Source organism: Eriocheir sinensis, unplaced genomic scaffold (assembly GCF_024679095.1).
Source record: "Eriocheir sinensis breed Jianghai 21 unplaced genomic scaffold, ASM2467909v1 Scaffold617, whole genome shotgun sequence".
Taxonomy (NCBI): Eukaryota; Metazoa; Arthropoda; class Malacostraca; order Decapoda; family Varunidae; genus Eriocheir; species Eriocheir sinensis.
Genome location: NW_026111962.1, coordinates 232,231 through 250,000, shown reverse-complemented (window position 1 = coordinate 250,000; position 17,770 = coordinate 232,231). Strand labels below are relative to the sequence as shown.

General features: G+C 44.2%; 1 protein-coding gene and 1 long non-coding RNA gene across 6 annotated transcripts in view; one reads left to right on the top strand and one right to left on the bottom strand.

The window, feature by feature from the left end:
• The window catches only part of LOC126993468 (protein tumorous imaginal discs, mitochondrial-like), a 28,567-nt gene that overhangs the window by 3,139 nt on the left and 7,658 nt on the right, over positions 1-17,770 (bottom strand). Inside the window, exons 2-8 of the mRNA XM_050852604.1 lie at positions 10,223-10,413; positions 9,307-9,555; positions 8,259-8,427; positions 6,996-7,127; positions 2,548-2,744; positions 1,024-1,125; positions 29-140 (exon numbers count right to left, since the gene is read on the bottom strand). Of these exons, the coding sequence (XP_050708561.1) occupies positions 29-140; positions 1,024-1,125; positions 2,548-2,744; positions 6,996-7,127; positions 8,259-8,427; positions 9,307-9,555; positions 10,223-10,413 (1,152 nt within the window). The remainder of the gene's footprint in view (positions 1-28; positions 141-1,023; positions 1,126-2,547; positions 2,745-6,995; positions 7,128-8,258; positions 8,428-9,306; positions 9,556-10,222; positions 10,414-17,770) is intronic.
• On the top strand, positions 12,876-17,158 carry LOC126993469 (uncharacterized). 5 transcript variants are annotated; one of them, XR_007747843.1, is made up of 6 exons: positions 12,876-13,698; positions 13,792-13,884; positions 14,536-14,628; positions 15,187-15,279; positions 15,739-16,017; positions 16,756-17,158. It is a non-coding gene; the product is annotated as an uncharacterized LOC126993469 (long non-coding RNA). The 5 variants fall into 5 exon arrangements; XR_007747847.1 differs by lacking the exon at positions 14,536-14,628; XR_007747844.1 differs by lacking the exon at positions 12,876-13,698 and having other exon boundaries at positions 13,705-13,884.

The window sequence follows — 17,770 nt, the reverse complement described above, 5'->3', positions numbered from 1 at the left end:
TACTACTACTACTACTATTACTGCTTACCGCTCTTGGTGTAGGTGAGCCCTGAGACAGTCCCAGGGGTGTCAGTCTCCAGCTCCGCCAAGGCCAGCAGGAGGGTCTTCTGCTGGGGTGTGAGGGCCTTGGGTACTGCTATCTGTAAGGAGCAGGTTGTTGGGTAGATAGATAGATAGATAGACAGGTAGATATGTAGCAAGGTTGTTAGTAAGTCGATCGGTAAGTAGGTCTCATTGCCAGCAAGGTTTTAACAATGGGATGTTTTTAAATGTCATTCCTGAGGCCTAAGAAACGCATATTTGGCAAGGCTTTCCTAGGAGTTGTGGGCATTTCCAGGGGTAGTTTTGTGACCCTTCCTCTGTACCGTGAACCTAAGGAAACACACATTTGCCAAGGCTTTCGTAGGGGTTGTGGGCATTTCCAGGGGTAGTTTTGTGACCCTGGTGGTAGTGTGACCCTTCCTTTGTACCGTGAACCTAAGGAAACACACATTTGCCAAGGCTTTCCTAGGAGTTGTGGGCATTTCCAGGGGTAGTTTTGTGACCCTGGTGGTAGTGTGACCCTTCCTCTGTACCATGAACCTAAAGAAACACACATTTGGTAAGGCTTTCCTAAGAGTTGTGGGCATTTCCAGGGGTAGTTTTGTGACCCTGGTGGTAGTGTGACCCTTCCTCTGTACCATGAACCTAAAGAAACACACATTTGCCAAGGCTTTCCTAGGAGGTGTGGGCATTTCCAGGGGTAGTTTTGTGACCCTGGTGGTAGTGTGACCCTTCCTCTGTACCGTGAACCTAAGGAAACACACATTTGCCAAGGCTTTCCTAGGAGTTGTGGGCATTTCCAGGGGTAGTTTTGTGACCCTGGTGGTAGTGTGACCCTTCCTCTGTACCGTGAACCTAAGGAAACACACATTTGCCAAGGCTTTCCTAGGAGTTGTGGGCATTTCCATACGTTCCCATTTCTCTCTCTCTCTCTCTCTCTCTCTCTCTCTCTCTCTCTCTCTCTCTCTCTCTCTCTCTTACCTGGAGGGTCACGTACTGGTCCCCATAACCATAGGAATTTAGCCTCTTGATTCCCTTCCCAGGGAGTTTGATTTTGGTGTCAGAGGAAGTTCCCGCTGGAATCTGCCGGGAAGAAAAGTGGCTTGTCAGTGGATTGTAAGTAAGGTCGGGGGTGTCGTAAGTAGGTGTGTAAGTGTGGAATTTATCTGGCTTTTTAGTGGTCGTGTCGGTTTGTGAATTGACTCGCTCTAATTCGCTCAATCGCTCAATTTGTAAAAACTTTTCGAGATAAAATTCAGTCTTGGTGTGAAAAAGAGGAAGGTGACATCTGACGTAAGTGCTCATAAGTGGATTGTAAGTAAGGTCGGGGGTGTCGTAAGTAGGTGTGTAAGTGTGGAATTTATCTGGCTTTTCAGTGGCGGTGTCGGTTTGTGAATCGACTCGCTCTAATTCGCTCAATCGCTCAATTTGTAAAAACTTTTTGAGATAAAATTCTGTCTTGTCGTGTGAAAAAGAGGAAGGCGACATTTGACGAAAGTGCCCATAAGTGGATTGTAAGTAAGGTCGGGGGTGTCGTAAGTAGGTGTGTAAGTGTGGAATTTATCTGGCTTTTTAGTGGTGGTGTCGGTTTGTGAATTGACTCGCTCTAATTCGCTCAATCGCTCAATTTGTAAAAACTTTTCGAGATAAAATTCAGTCTTGGTGTGAAAAAGAGGAAGGCGACATCTGACGAAAGTGCCCATAAGTGGATTGTAAGTAAGGTCGGGGGTGTCGTAAGTAGGTGTGTAAGTGCGGAATTTATCTGGCTTTCTAGTGGTGTAATCAGTTTGTGAATTGACTTGCTCTAATTTGCTCAATCGCTCAATTTGTAAAAACTTTTCGAGATAAAATTCAGTCTTGGTGTGAAAAAGAGGAAGGTGACATCTGACGTAAGTGCTCATAAGTGGATTGTAAGTAAGGTCAGGGGTGTTGTAAGTAGGTGTGTAAGTGTGGAATTTATCTGGCTTTCTAGTGGTGCAATCAGTTTGTGAATCGGCTCGCTCTAATTTGCTCAATCGCTCAATTTATAAAAACTTTTCAAGATAAAATTCAGTCTTGGTGTGTGAAAAAGAGGAAGGCGACATTTGACGAAAGTGCCCATAAGTGGATTGTGAGTAAGGTCGGGGGTGTCGTACGTAAGTGAGTAAGTGTGGAATTTATCTGCCTTTCTAGTGGTGCTATCGGGTTGTGAATCGGCTCGCTCTAATTCGCTCAATCACTCAATTTGTGAAAACTTTTGAGCGAGGAAGGTTGCCATGTGTGTTTGGAGGGGCTCATTATAAGTGCTTGTAAGTAGCTTGTAAATGGGGTTACAAGTTTTGTAAGTAGGTGTGTAAGTGTGGAATTTACCTGGCTTTCTAGTGGTGGTGTCTGTTTGTCAATCAGTCATCTGTCTGTCAAGTTATCGGCCAAACTGTCAAAACTTTTCATGGGATACGCAAGAAAAAAAATCACTTATGATAAATATTTGAACATACTACTATTACTATTACTATTACCACTTGCCTCGATAGTCAAATAGTCCTCGTAGAGCCCCGGGACGCGCGTGGCACCCCCCAGGACAGCTTGGGATAGTGAGATAGTCGCTGTGGATAGTATGTCGGCCCCAGAGCGGGTGAACTTGCGACTTTTTTCGACGATCACTCGGACAAAAACTTCTTTCCTGCCCACGGATAGTCTAAGAACCTGACCATCCTCCACACCTGGAATAGTAGTAGTAGTAGTAGTAGTAGTAGTAGTAGTAGTAGTAGTAGTGGTGGTGGTGGTGGTGGTGGTAGTAGGGAAGGGATGGGATAGGAAGGGAAGGGATAGGAATGGAAGGGAAGGGATAGGATGGGAAGGGAAGAGGAGAGAGAGAGAGAGAGAGAGAGAGAGAGAGAGAGAGAGATGGACACACACACACACACACACACACACACACACACACACACAGATCCTTAAGAACGCACATGAGAGATTTGGGTTGAAATACACACACGAGGGCAAAAGACACACATACACACACACACACACTTACATATTTCAAAACGCACATAAGAGGCTGAGATATATATATATGAAAGAAAACACACATGAATTTACACACAAACACACACACACACACACAAGCTTACATATTTCAAAAACGCACACAAATTTACACACACACACACACACACACACACAAGCTTACATATTTCAAAAACGCACACAAATTTACACACACACACACACACACACAAGCTTACATATTTCAAAAACGCACACAAATTTACACACACACACACAAGCTTACATATTTAAAAAACGCACACAAATTTACACACACACACACAAGCTTACATATTTCAAAAACGCACACAAATTTACACACACACACACACACACACAAACTTACATATTTCAAAAACGCACACAAATTTACACACAAACACACACACACACAAGCTTACATATTTCAAAAACGCACACAAATTTACACACACACACACACACACACACACACACACACACACACAAGCTTACATATTTCAAAAACGCACACAAATTTACACACACACACACACACAAGCTTACATATTTCAAAAACGCACACAAATTTACACACACACACACACACACAAGCTTACATATTTCAAAAACGCACACAAATTTACACACACACACACACACACACAAGCTTACATATTTCAAAAACGCACACAAATTTACACACACACAAGCTTACATATTTCAAAAACGCACACAAATTTACACACACACACACACACACAAGCTTACATATTTCAAAAATGCACACAAATTTACACACACACACACACAAGCTTACATATTTCAAAAACGCACACAAATTCACACACACACAAGCTTACATATTTCAAAAATGCACACAAATTTACACACACACACACACACACAAGCTTACATATTTCAAAAACGCACACAAATTTACACACACACACACACACACACAAGCTTACATATTTCAAAAAAGCACACAAATTTACACACACACAAGCTTACATATTTCAAAAACGCACACAAATTCACACACACACACACACACAAGCTTACATATTTCAAAAACGCACACAAATTTACACACACACACACACAAGCTTACATATTTCAAAAACGCACACAAATTTACACACACACACACACACACACACACACACAAGCTTACATATTTCAAAAACGCACACAAGTTTACACACACACACACACACACACACACACACACAAGCTTACATATTTCAAACTCACACACACACACACACACACACACACACAAGCTTACATATTTCAAAAACGCACACAAATTTACACACACACACACACACACACACAAGCTTACATATTTCAAAAACGCACACAAATTTACACACACACACACACACACACACACACACACACACACAAGCTTACATATTTAAAAAACGCACACAAATTTACACACACACACACACACACACACACACACAAGCTTACATATTTAAAAAACGCACACAAATCTACACACACACACACACACACACACACACACACACGGCCAAAGCTCACAATTTGTTAACTTTAAATCTATGTAATAAAATATATTCTTGGCACTATTTTCTGATCTAAATTATTTTGACCTCAAATTACGACTTTTGGGGAAAATAGACACAAATTCGTTTTGAGAAAATGCGCTGAAAAGTGAAAATTTGCAATGTTGAGGAAGGGCGTCAATGGTGGTGCTGGCTTGTGGTAGGCCTATGGGTCTAGTTTTGAATGTGACAATTGTATCGCCACTCACCACATGACTGCTAAGCCTATTCCACTCATCCACCACCCTGTTCGTAAACCAATTTTTGCCTATGTCCCTGTTGAATCTGAATGTATCCAGTTTAAACCCATTACCTCGTGTCCTACCCGGTTCTCTTACCAACAAAACCTTATAATTATCCCCCTTATTAAAGCCCTTCATCCATTTATAAGCCTCGGTCATGTCTCCACGCACCCTTCGCCTGTATAGAGAATGCAAGTTTAACTGTTTGAGTCTTCCCTCGTATGGCAAGTTTCTCAACCCCTGAATCATCTTAGTCATCCTCCTCTGCACCGATTCTAACACTCTGATATCCATTCTGTAGTAGGGTGACCAGGACTGTACCGCATAGTCAAGATGAGGTCTAACTAATGCTAAATATAGTTTGAGGAAGACTTTGGGGCTTCTGTTGCTTACGCTCCTTGAAATAAATCCCAGTACCCTATTAGCGCGATTTCTAGCTTGAATGCATTGTGCCCTCGGACGGAGATCAGAGCTCACTAAGACCCCTAAATCCCTCTCGCACCCAGACCTACTTATGAGAGTGTCAGAGCTCACTAAGACCCCTAAATCCCTCTCGCACCCAGACCTACTTATGAGAGTGTCAGAGCTCACTAAGACCCCTAAATCCCTCTCGCACCCAGACCTACTTATGAGAGTGTCAGAGCTCACTAAGACCCCTCTCGCACCCAGACCTACTTATGAGAGTGTCAGAGCTCACTAAGACCCCTACATCCCTCTCGCACCCAGACCTACTTATGAGAGTGTCAGAGCTCACTAAGACCCCTAAATCCCTCTCGCACCCAGACCTACTTATAAGAGTGTCATTTAAGCAAAATATTCTTGGGCTGGGGAGCTTGTTGATGTCGAGCTGCCATGTTGATGCGCTTGACTCAGCCACATAAACAACTAGGTAAATACACACACACACACACACACACACACACACACACACACACACACACGAGACATAAAGAAATATAGCTTCCCACAAAGATTCCAGCGTAAGCCCAGGCCTGTAAAATTACAACTAGGTAAATACACACACACACACACACACACACACACACACACAGGGCAGATGTTCCTCTCCCATTTCCTAGAGTGTGTTATAAGTTATTTATTGAGCGTTTCCTATAGACCCAACACACCCCAGTGGCAGGCAGACAGCACCAAGCCCTTAGTGTACCAGGCCACGCCATGCTGATACAGGGCAAGTGCTTTGTTTACATTGTGGACATGGGTACAGGCAGCCGACCTTCCGTCACGCACACCAGGAAGAGCCGGAGTTGATGGTTGTCTGAGCTGGCGCGGTATGACACCAGTTTACGGACAACCGACAACTTGCTCCTGGTTGTGGCTATGGGGGTTGCCTGTAGCCACAACGGTTGGACGAAATCGGGCAGTGTGACCCCTCCTTACGGCACTGAGGTCGCTGATAAGGGGGGGGATGTCAGTGATGGTGTTATCGGACTCTCGGCGAATCACAAGCGTGTTTTCAGAAATGTCAGGTGATCGTAAGGAAGCCGCCCTCAACTGTGGCTTCAAAATGATCCGTTCTCTCTCTCTCTCTCTCTCTCTCTCACACACACACACACACACACACACACACACACAAGGAAAACACTGATCGGTCTTCATGCCCCAATGCCACAAATTTACACACAGAGAGAAACAAACACACACACACACACACACACACACACATGCTAACATATTTCAAAACGCACATAGGAGACTGAGATATATATATTGAAAAAACGCACACAAATTTACACACACACACAAGCTTACATATTTCAAAACGCACATAGGAGGCTGAGATATATGTATTTCAAAACGCACACAAATTTACACACACAGAGAGAAACACACACACACACACACACACACTTACATATTTCAAAACGCACATAAGAGGCTCAGATATACATACACATGGAAAAAAACACACACAAATTTACACACACAGAGAGAAACACACACACACACACACGCACATGAGGCCAAAAGACGCACATACTCACAAACACACACACACACACACACACACACAAGCTTACATATTTCAAAACGCACATAAGAAGCTGAGATATACAACAATTATACATACATGGAAATATAAAACGCACACACACACACACACACACACACACGCGCACACACTCACCGGCAGGGACAGGCACAGTGACGGTCTTCCGCTGGACACTCTGCCCCTTCCCTTCACATTCCGTGCAGGGGAACTTGATGTGCATTCTGGTCCCATGGCAGTATCGACAAGTCTGCCTCATCACGAACGGACCTGAAAATTGCCGTGTTTTAGCTCCGTTTTTCTCCGCTTTCCTCCACGTTGTCGACCCCCGCCTTGTGTGGACTTGTAGGTTAGTCTTTCGTCTTTCTTTCTACGCTATCCGCATCTTCCTATCGTCATCCGTTTTTGAGATATTTGTGTTTTTGTCAAGGTTTGTGTCTCTTGTCTAAGCTTTTTTCTGACCACCTAAAATTTTTACCTCCAATTTAACTCCATTTTTTTCCACCTTTCCTCCATTCCTCCTCCACCTCCTTCTATCCACACATACCCCCATCTTTCCTCTTTCTTTCTACGCTATCCACATCTTCCTATCGTTATCCGTTTTTGAGATATTACCATTTATATCAAGGTATGTGTATATCGTCTAAACTTTTTCTGACCACCGAAAATTTTTACCTCCACATTAACTCCACTTTTTTTCTACCTTTCCTCCATTCCTCCACCACCTCCTTCTATCCACACATACCCCCATCTTTCCTCTTTCTTTCTACACTATCCACATCTTCCTATCGTTATCCGTTTTTGAGATATTACCATTTTTATAAAGGTATCTCTCTCACATCCGTCATCTTTTTCTGACCACTTAAAATTATGCACCCACTTTTCTCCACTTTCCCTTCATCGCTCCTATCTCTCCTTCCATCCACTTGTAGCCCCATCTTCCCTCTCTCCACCCACACCATCCACATCCACCTACTCTCAACCGTTCACCCGCAGTCAACCGTTTTCCACCGACATTTCCACTCACTTGTACTAATCATCGACCTAATCAGAAAGTTTAACTCCACTTTTCTCCACTTTCCCTTCATCGTTCCTATCTCTCCTTCCGTCCACTTGTAGCCCCATCTTCCCTCTCTCCACCCACACCATCCCCATCCACCTATCCTCAACCGTTCACCTGCAATCAACCATTTTCCACAGACATTTCCACTCACTTGTACTAATCATCAACCTAATCAGAAAGTTTAACTCCACTTTTCTCCACTTTCCCTTCATCGTTCCTATCTCTCCTTCCGTCCACTTGTAGCCCCATCTTCCCTCTCTCCACCCACACCATCCCCATCCACCTATCCTCAACCGTTCACCCGCAATCAACCGTTTTCCACCGACATTTCCACTCACCTGTGCTGATAGTCTCCATACCAGTCCCAGAACAGTGCCTGCACGGAGCTGCCTTGGTGCCGAGCTCGCAGCGGGAACCTTGGCACTTTGGACACGTATCGACCGTGTTCAGGGTCACGTCCTTGTTGACCCCCCGAGCTGCCTGTGTGAAGGTCAGCCGCAGTGTGACCTTAGAGAGAGAGAGAGGGCGGGGGGGAAGAGAAGGAAGGGAGTGTTATGACAGGTCTGAAATTCAACACTCAGGTCTACAGTTTTATCTCCATTTTTCTCCACTTTCCCTCCACTCCTCCTCCACCTCCTTGCATCCACTTATAGGTTGGTCTTTCCTCTATCCATCCACGCAATCCACATCCTTCCACCTCTATCCGTTCTTCCGCTATCTCCACTTTTATCAGGGTATATGAATCTCATCTTCCACCTTGTTCAAAATGTCCCCTAACTTCACCTCCACTTTTCTCCACCTTCCCTTCACTCCTCCTCCACCTCCTTGCATCCACTTATAGGTTTGTCTTTTCTCTATCCATCCACACTATCCACATCCTTCCACCTCTATCAGTTCTTCCGCTATCTCCACTTTTATCAAGGTATATGCCCTCAACTTCTTCCACCTTGTTCAAAATTGTTCCCCTAACTTCACCTCCACTTTTCTCCACCTTCCCTTCACTCCTCCTCCACCTCCTTACATCCACTTATAGGTTGATCTTTCCTCTATCCATCCACGCTATCCACATCCTTCCACCTCTATCCGTTCTTCCGCTATCTCCACTTTTATCAGGGTATATGAATCTCATCTTCCACCTTGTTCAAAATGTCCCCTAACTTCACCTCCACTTTTCTCCACCTTCCCTTCACTCCTCCTCCACCTCCTTGCATCCACTTATAGGTTGGTCTCTCCTCTATCCATCCACACAATCCACATCCTTCCACCTCTATCCGTTCTTCCGCTATCTCCACTTTTATCAAGGTATATGCATCTCACCCCTTAATTTTTTTAATTATAGCTACTACTACTACTACTATTACTACTATTACTACTACTACTACTTACCTCCTGGGCCGCTCCAAAGCCAAAGATACTCTCCGCGAAGTCTTCCTCCATCCCTCCTCCTCCTCTTCCTCCTCCTCCTCCTCCTCCTCTGAAGTCTCCAAATATCTTCCTAAATAATTCTTCCGGGTCAAAGGTCGTCTGATACTGCCAGCTGCCACCTCCACCGCCGCTTCCGCTGCCGAATGGTGGACTGCTGGATGTCCTGCCGGTCTGGTCGAACATCCGCCTCTTCTCCTCGTCACCCAGAACCTGGAAACGGATGAGGTTTTAGAGGGAGGAAGCTCGGCTGAGTGATCTCGTTTTTTTTCGCGCGGTGGAAAATTTTGTGGGGATTTCGCTTCCACTTTACGACAGTTTCCGCTCTTTGTTCATCCACCTCCTTACATCCACTTGTAGGTCAGTCTTTCCTCATCCTATCCACACTATCCGCATCCTCCAATCCTTATCCGTTCTTGAGTTATCCACATTTTTATCAAGGTCTATGGCTCCCACCTCCTTCCACCTTGTTAAAAAATTTCCCCTAACTTCACCTCCACTTTTCTCCACCTTCCCTCCACTACTCCTCCACCTCCTTGCATCCACTTATAGCCCCATCTTTCCTCTATCCATCCAGACAGACAGACAGAAGGGGAAGGAATTATAGGAGAAGGAAACAGACCCCAGGAGACGGGACACAACATCTGTGGTCATGTGCCGGAGAGAGACAGGAGGGGAAGGAATTATAGGAGAAGGGAACAGACCCCAGGAGATATATGATATGTGGACAATATATGACAGGTGGACAGTATATGACAGGTGGACAATATATGACAGGTGGACAGTATATGACAGGTGGACAGTATATGATAGGTGGACAGTATATGACAGCTGGACAAAAAAAAATAGAAAAAAAAAAAAAAAGCCGTGTCTCCCATACCTCATAGGCCTCAGACACCTCCGTGAACTTCCTCTGGGCGGTTGGGTCATCCCGGTTGACATCCGGGTGATATTTCTTGGCCAGTCGGTAGTACGCCTTCTTGATCTCCTTCTCCGAGGCATTTTTTGGCACCCCGAGGACCTGGTAGTAGTCCTTCGGTGGAGCCGGTAGACTGGCGGTGGTGTGGAGCCCTGCCGGTAGAATGTGAATTTAGGGGAAATTTTCGAACAAGGTGGAAGAAGATGAGACATAGACCTTGATAAAAGTGGAGATAGCGGAAGAACGGATAGAGGTGGAAGGATGTGGATAGTGTGGATTGATAGAGGAAAGACTAACCTATAAGTGGATGCAAGGAGGTGGAGGAGGAGTGGAGGGAAAGTGGAGAAAAGTGGAGGCGAAGTTAGGGAAACATTTTGAACAAGGTGAAAGGTGAGACACAGACCTTGACAAAAGTAGAGATAGCGGAAGAACGGATAGAGGTGGAAGGATGTGGATAGCGTGGATTGATAGAGGAAAGACTAATCTATAAGTGGATGCAAGGAGGTGGAGGAGGAGTGGAGGGAAAGTGGAGAAAAGTGGAGGCGAATTTAGGGAAACATTTTGAACAAGGTGGAAGGTGAGACACAGACCTTGACAAAAGTGGAGATAGCGGAAGAACGGATAGAGGTGGAAGGATGTGGATAGCGTGGATGGATAGAGGAAAGACTAACCTATAAGTGGATGCAAGGAGGTGGAGGAGGAGTGGAGGGAAAGTGGAGAAAAGTGGAGGCGAAGTTAGGGAAACATTTTGAACAAGGTGGAAGGTGAGACACAGACCTTGACAAAAGTGGAGATAGCGGAAGAACGGATAGAGGTGGAAGGATGTGGATAGCGTGGATGGATAGAGGAAAGACTAACCTATAAGTGGATGCAAGGATATCATTACTGCTTTGATATTACTTACAATAAATACTACAATCATTCCACTACTTATAAGCTTATTCATATGTAAATATATATGTTAGCGAGGGGAAGTGTTTCTCTGACCTCATATGTACAGAGGTCATAACAATATCCGAGGTCAAGGGGTGGAATCCTAACACTCCGGTTGAAAGAGTTGAGCTTGTCGGAAGGTGGAAAGATAGACATTGAGAGAGTCATCCAATCTGACGGACTAGAGAATTTTAAAACATTTCTCTCTCCGCACATAAGTTAAATATTTATCGCATGTGAATTTAAATGTCTTAAAAATTCTCTTATATCTATCTATTTTATACATACATATATATAGAGAGTTTTTATTTATTTTACACTGGCTGGTTCACCATGTAATAGGTCTAATTGGGGAAAACAGGTACCCAAACAGACATCTAGGCTGTCTAATTGGGGAAAACAGGTACCCAAACAGACATCTAGGCTGTCTAATTGGGGAAAACAGGTCCCCAAACACAGACATTTAGGCCATGTTATAAGTCTAATTGGGGAAAACAGGTCCCCAAACACAGACATTTAGGCCATGTTATAAGTCTAATTGGGGAAAACAGGTCCCCAAACAGACATTTAGGCTGTGAGCATGCATCGGCGTGTCCCGGGATTAGGATTTCTGCATGGGACAATAGGCCTACTTGTGACTGCTTTAGAAAATGTTATAATCCTTTATCTCATCCCAACACAGAAGGTTTATTCAAGGATTTCCGGGCATTGGGATACACAGACAGCCTGTATACAGAAACAAATAAATCCTCAATAAATCCCCTCTCTCTCTCCTCAATAAATCCCCTCTCTCTCTCTCTCCTCAATAAATCCCCTCTCTCTCTCCTCAATAAATCCCCTCTCTCTCTCTCTCTCCTCAATAAATCCCCTCTCTCTCTCTCCTCAATAAATCCCCTCTCTCTCCCATCCCCCTCTCTCTCTCCTCAATAAATCCCCTCTCTCTCTCCTCAATAAATCCCCTCTCTCTCTCTCCTCAATAAATCCCCTCTCTCTCTCTCTCCTCAATAAATCCCCTCTCTCTCTCTCTCCTCAATAAATCCCCTCTCTCTCTCTCTCTCCTCAATAAATCCCCTCTCTCTCTCCTCAATAAATACCCTCTCTCTCTCCTCAATAAATCCCCTCTCTCTACTCAATAAATCCCCCCTCTCTCTCTCCTCAATAAATCCTCTCTCCTCAATAAATCCTCTCTTCTCAATAAATCCCCTCTCTCTCTACTCAATAAATCCCCTCTCTCTCTCCTCAATAAATCCCCTCTCTCTCTCTCCTCAATAAATCCCCTCTCTCTCTCCTCAATAAATCCCCTCTCTCTCTCCTCAATAAATCCCCTCTCTCTCTCCTCAATAAATCCCCTCTCTCTCTCCTCAATAAATCCCCTCTCTCTCTCTCCTCAATAAATCCCCTTTCTCTCTCCTCAATAAATCCCCTCTCTCTCTCTTCTCAATAAATCCCCTCTCTCTCTCTTCTCAATAAATCCCCTCTCTCTCTTCTCAATAAATCCCCTCTCTCTCTTCTCAATAAATCCCCTCTCTCTCTTCTCAATAAATCCCCTCTCTCTCTTCTCAATAAATCCCCCCTCTCTCTTCTCAATAAATCCCCTCTCTCTCTCTCTCCTCAATAAATCCCCTCTCTCTCTCTCTCCTCAATAAATCCCCTCTCTCTCTCCTCAATAAATCCCCTCTCTCTCTCTCCTCAATAAATCCCCTCTCTCTCTCTCTCTCCTCAATAAATCCCCTCTCTCTCTCTCTCCTCAATAAATCCCCTCTCTCTCTCTCCTCAATAAATCCCCTCTCTCTCTCCTCATTGATGCTGCCACTTCTGTGTGTCTATCATCAATAAGACTGGGTATCTATGCGTCAACACCTAACCGTCGCTCGGAGAAGGGTGCGGGGACATGTGAGGGGGTCGGGAAGGGCTCAAATCCTGGACCAGACGCAGCTTTCAGCCTCTCCCAGTATAGTCTGCCTAGAGAGTGAGAGGCTCATTCCTTTATCCAAGGCAAAGGTGGACCATCTCAAGGTACATGTGGGAGGCTTGGGGCGTCCTTGTACCCAACACACACGCTGGGGCAGCATCCTGGAAATGGCAGCCAAGCCAAATGGAAGTTGTAATCCTTATCCTGATGAGGCCGAGACTGATGGTCAGGATATTGATGAAGAAAATGTGTCTGAAGGAGTGCAGAAAACCATTGTAAGTAATTTGTAGTGTAATGTAACCTTTCAGTAGAGTGCAGAGATGTTCAGTTTCCCGCTGTACAAAATATTGCTGCCATGAACCTCCACAAAGACTTCATGTTGTTCACTGACAATAAACAAATCCCAGCTGACAACCTCCCCCTTGCATATTGACCACAGACAGCGACACATAGCAAAGTTTCAGACACACACACACACACACACACACACACACACACACACACACATTAGATGGGAGAAGGAATGAAAGATCGGCAGCTTGGTGTTCGCCGTCGCTGGCCTCAATACAGCACGGAGGGTAACAATGCAAAGGTTTTCTAAGCATCGCAAAAATTAAACACATTTCCCTTGATTTCTAATGTGCGTCGCTGGCCTCAATACAGCACGGAGGGTAACAATGCAAAGGTTTTCTAAGCATTGCAGGAATTAAACACATTTCCCTTGATTTCTAATGTGCGTCGCTGGCCTCAATACAGCACGGAGGGTAACAATGCAAAGGTTTTCTAAGCATCGCAAGAATTAAACACATTTCCCTCGATTCCTAATGTGCGTCGCTGGCCTCAATACAGCACGGAGGGTAACAATGCAAAGGTTTTCTAAGCATCGCAGGAATTAAACACATTTCCCTTGATTTCTAATGTGCGTCGCTGGCCTCAATACAGCACAGAGGGTAACAATGCAAAGGTTTTCTAAGCATTGCAGGAATTAAACACATTTCCCTTGATTTCTAATGCGTCGCTGGCCTCAATACAGCAGGGTAACAATGCAAAGGTTTTCTAAGCATCGCAAAACTTAAACGCATTTCCCTTGATTTCTAATGTGCGTCGCTGGCCTCAATACAGCACGGAGGGTAACAATGCAAAGGTTTTCTAAGCATCGCAAAACTTAAACGCATTTCCCTTGATTTCTAATGTGCGTCGCTGGCCTCAATACAGCACGGAGGGTAACAATGCAAAGGTTTTCTAAGCATTGCAGGAATTAAACGCATTTCCCTTGATTTCTAATGTACGTCGCTGGCCTCAATACAGCACGGAGGGTAACAATGCAAAGGTTTTCTAAGCATTGCAGGAATTAAACGCATTTCCCTTGATTACTAATGTCTAATACGTCAGCTGGCCTCAATACAGCACGGAGGGTAACAATGCAAAGGTTTTCTAAGCATTGCAGGAATTAAACGCATTTCCCTTGATTTCTAATGTGCGTCGCTGGCCTCAATACAGCACGGAGGGTAACAATGCAAAGGTTTTCTAAGCATCGCAGGAATTAAACACATTTCCCTTGATTTCTAATGTGCGTCGCTGGCCTCAATACAGCACGGAGGGTAACAATGCAAAGGTTTTCTCAGCATTGCAGGAATTAAACACATTTCCCTTGATTTCTAATGTTCGTAGCTGTCGTCATTACAGCACGGTGGGCAACAATGCAAAGGTTTTCTAAGCATTGCAGGAATTAAACACATTTCCCTTGATTTCTAATGTGCGTCGCTGGCCTCAATACAGCACGGAGGGTAACAATGCAAAGGTTTTCTAAGCATTGCAGGAATTAAACACATTTCCCTTGATTTCTAATGTGCGTCGCTGGCCTCAATACAGCACGGAGGGTAACAATGGATAGGTTTTCTAAGCATCGCAAAACTTAAACACATTTCCCTTGATTTCTAATGTGCGTCGCTGGCCTCAATACAGCACGGAGGGTAACAATGCAAAGGTTTTCTAAGCATCGCAAAAATTAAACACATTTCCCTTGATTTCTAATGTGCATCGCTGGCCTCAATACACCACGGAGGGTAACAATGCAAAGGTTTTCTAAGCATTGCAGGAATTAAACACATTTCCCTTGATTTCTAATGTGCGTCGCTGGCCTCAATACAGCACGGAGGGTAACAATGCAAAGGTTTTCTAAGCATTGCAGGAATTAAACACATTTCCTTGATTTCTAATGTGCCGCTGGCCTCAATACAGCACGGAGGGTAACAATGCAAAGGTTTTCTAAGCATCGAGGAATTAAACACATTTCCTTGATTTCTATTAATGCCGCTGGCCTCAATACAGCACGGAGGGTAACAATGCAAAGGTTTTCTAAGCATTGCAGGAATTAAACACATTTCCCTTGATTTCTAATGTGCGTCGCTGGCCTCAATACAGCACGGAGGGTAACAATGCAAAGGTTTTCTAAGCATTGCAGGAATTAAACACATTTCCCTTGATTTCTAATGTGCGTCGCTGGCCTCAATACAGCACGGAGGGTAACAATGCAAAGGTTTTCTAAGCATTGCAGGAATTAAACACATTTCCCTTGATTTCTAATGTGCGTCGCTGGCCTCAATACAGCACGGAGGGTAACAATGGATAGGTTTTCTAAGCATTGCAGGAATTAAACACATTTCCCTTGATTTCTAATGTGCGTCGCTGGCCTCAATACAGCACGGAGGGTAACAATGCAAAGGTTTTCTAAGCATTGCAGGAATTAAACACATTTCCCTTGATTTCTAATGTGCGTCGCTGGCCTCAATACAGCACGGAGGGTAACAATGCAAAGGTTTTCTAAGCATTGCAGGAATTAAACACATTTCCCTTGATTTCTAATGTGCGTCGCTGGCCTCAATACAGCACGGAGGGTAACAATGCAAAGGTTTTCTAAGCATCGCAAAACTTAAACGCATTTCCTTGATTTCTAATGTGCCGCTGGCCTCAATACAGCACGGAGGGTAACAATGCAAAGGTTTTCTAAGCATAAAACTTAAACACATTTCCCTTGATTTCTAATGTGCGTCGCTGGCCTCAATACAGCACGGAGGGTAACAATGCAAAGGTTTTCTAAGCATCGCAGGAATTAAACACATTTCCCTTGATTCCTAATGTGCGTCGCTGGCCTCAATACAGCACGGAGGGTAACAATGCAAAGGTTTTCTAAGCATTGCAGGAATTAAACACATTTCCCTTGATTTCTAATGTGCGTCGCTGGCCTCAATACAGCACGGAGGGTAACAATGCAAAGGTTTTCTAAGCATCGCAAAACTTAAACGCATTTCCCTTGATTTCTAATGTGCGTCGCTGGCCTCAATACAGCACGGAGGGTAACAATGCAAAGGTTTTCTAAGCATCGCAGGAATTAAACACATTTCCCTTGATTTCTAATGTGCATCGCTGGCCTCAATACAGCACGGAGGGTAACAATGCAAAGGTTTTCTAAGCATCGCAAAAATTAAACACATTTCCCTTGATTCCTAATGTGCGTCGCTGGCCTCAATACAGCACGGAGGGTAACAATGCAAAGGTTTTCTAAGCATCGCAGGAATTAAACACATTTCCCTTGATTTCTAATGTGCGTCGCTGGCCTCAATACAGCACGGAGGGTAACAATGCAAAGGTTTTCTAAGCATTGCAGGAATTAAACACATTTCCCTTGATTTCTAATGTGCGTCGCTGGCCTCAATACAGCACAGAGCACGTCAATTCTTCTGCAAGATGAACGCCTTTCTCAAACAGCGTGTGTTTTTGTAGAACCACACCTGGGCGTCATCGCGGTAAGTTATCGCGATTCTTTATCGGTAATAACAAAATCGGGTTATCGGGCATCTGCTACTTATTTAAATATATATCGGTATCTTCATCACTTTTGTAACCGAACTATTGATAATGTATACCTTTTTCAGACCCTCAGGAAATAAAGTTGTTTTCTCCCTAATGCAGATGCGTGCCCGGGCGCTCGGTGGTGTGTGAAAGACTTTGGGGTATGAAATATCTTCGATGTCGAGATTTTGTACTTTTTATTTTTTATTTTATTTTTTTTACAGCAAAGGAGAAAGTTCAAGGGCCCACAAAAAGCAAACATTAATAGAAAAAGCCCGCTATTCACTGCCCCTAAAAACACATCATCAACATTAAAAACTAGCTTATTTTTTATGTTACTCAAAAATCAATATATCAAAGAGAAAAATCATTTAACTTTGCCCAAAAGATGATGATTCCCTGCCTCAAATTTGGTATTCCATATTCCTTTCTGAGCATGCCATGGTATTGAAGGCTCCTGGTGTTGTGTTATTGGGTGTCCCCTTGTCAAAAGCTGGCGCTGTTTACAAACGCCGGTCTCTCGTGAACTGCACATACTCAGACCAGTAAGCCTAGCCCTGTACAGTCTCACAAAGCTTTTTAACACATTAAGAGTTGCTGGAGGGCTGAATCAGACACACAGTACCACCATCCTCGCTGAACGACACTCTGTACATATAAACACAACTCGTACAGTGTCGTTCAGCAGGCATGGTGGTACTGTATGTCTGATTCAGCCTTCCAGCAACTCTTAATTACGGCTAAAATGCTTTGTGAGACTGTACAGGTCTACGCTTGCTGGTCTGAGCAGTCCACGAGAGACCAGTGTTTTG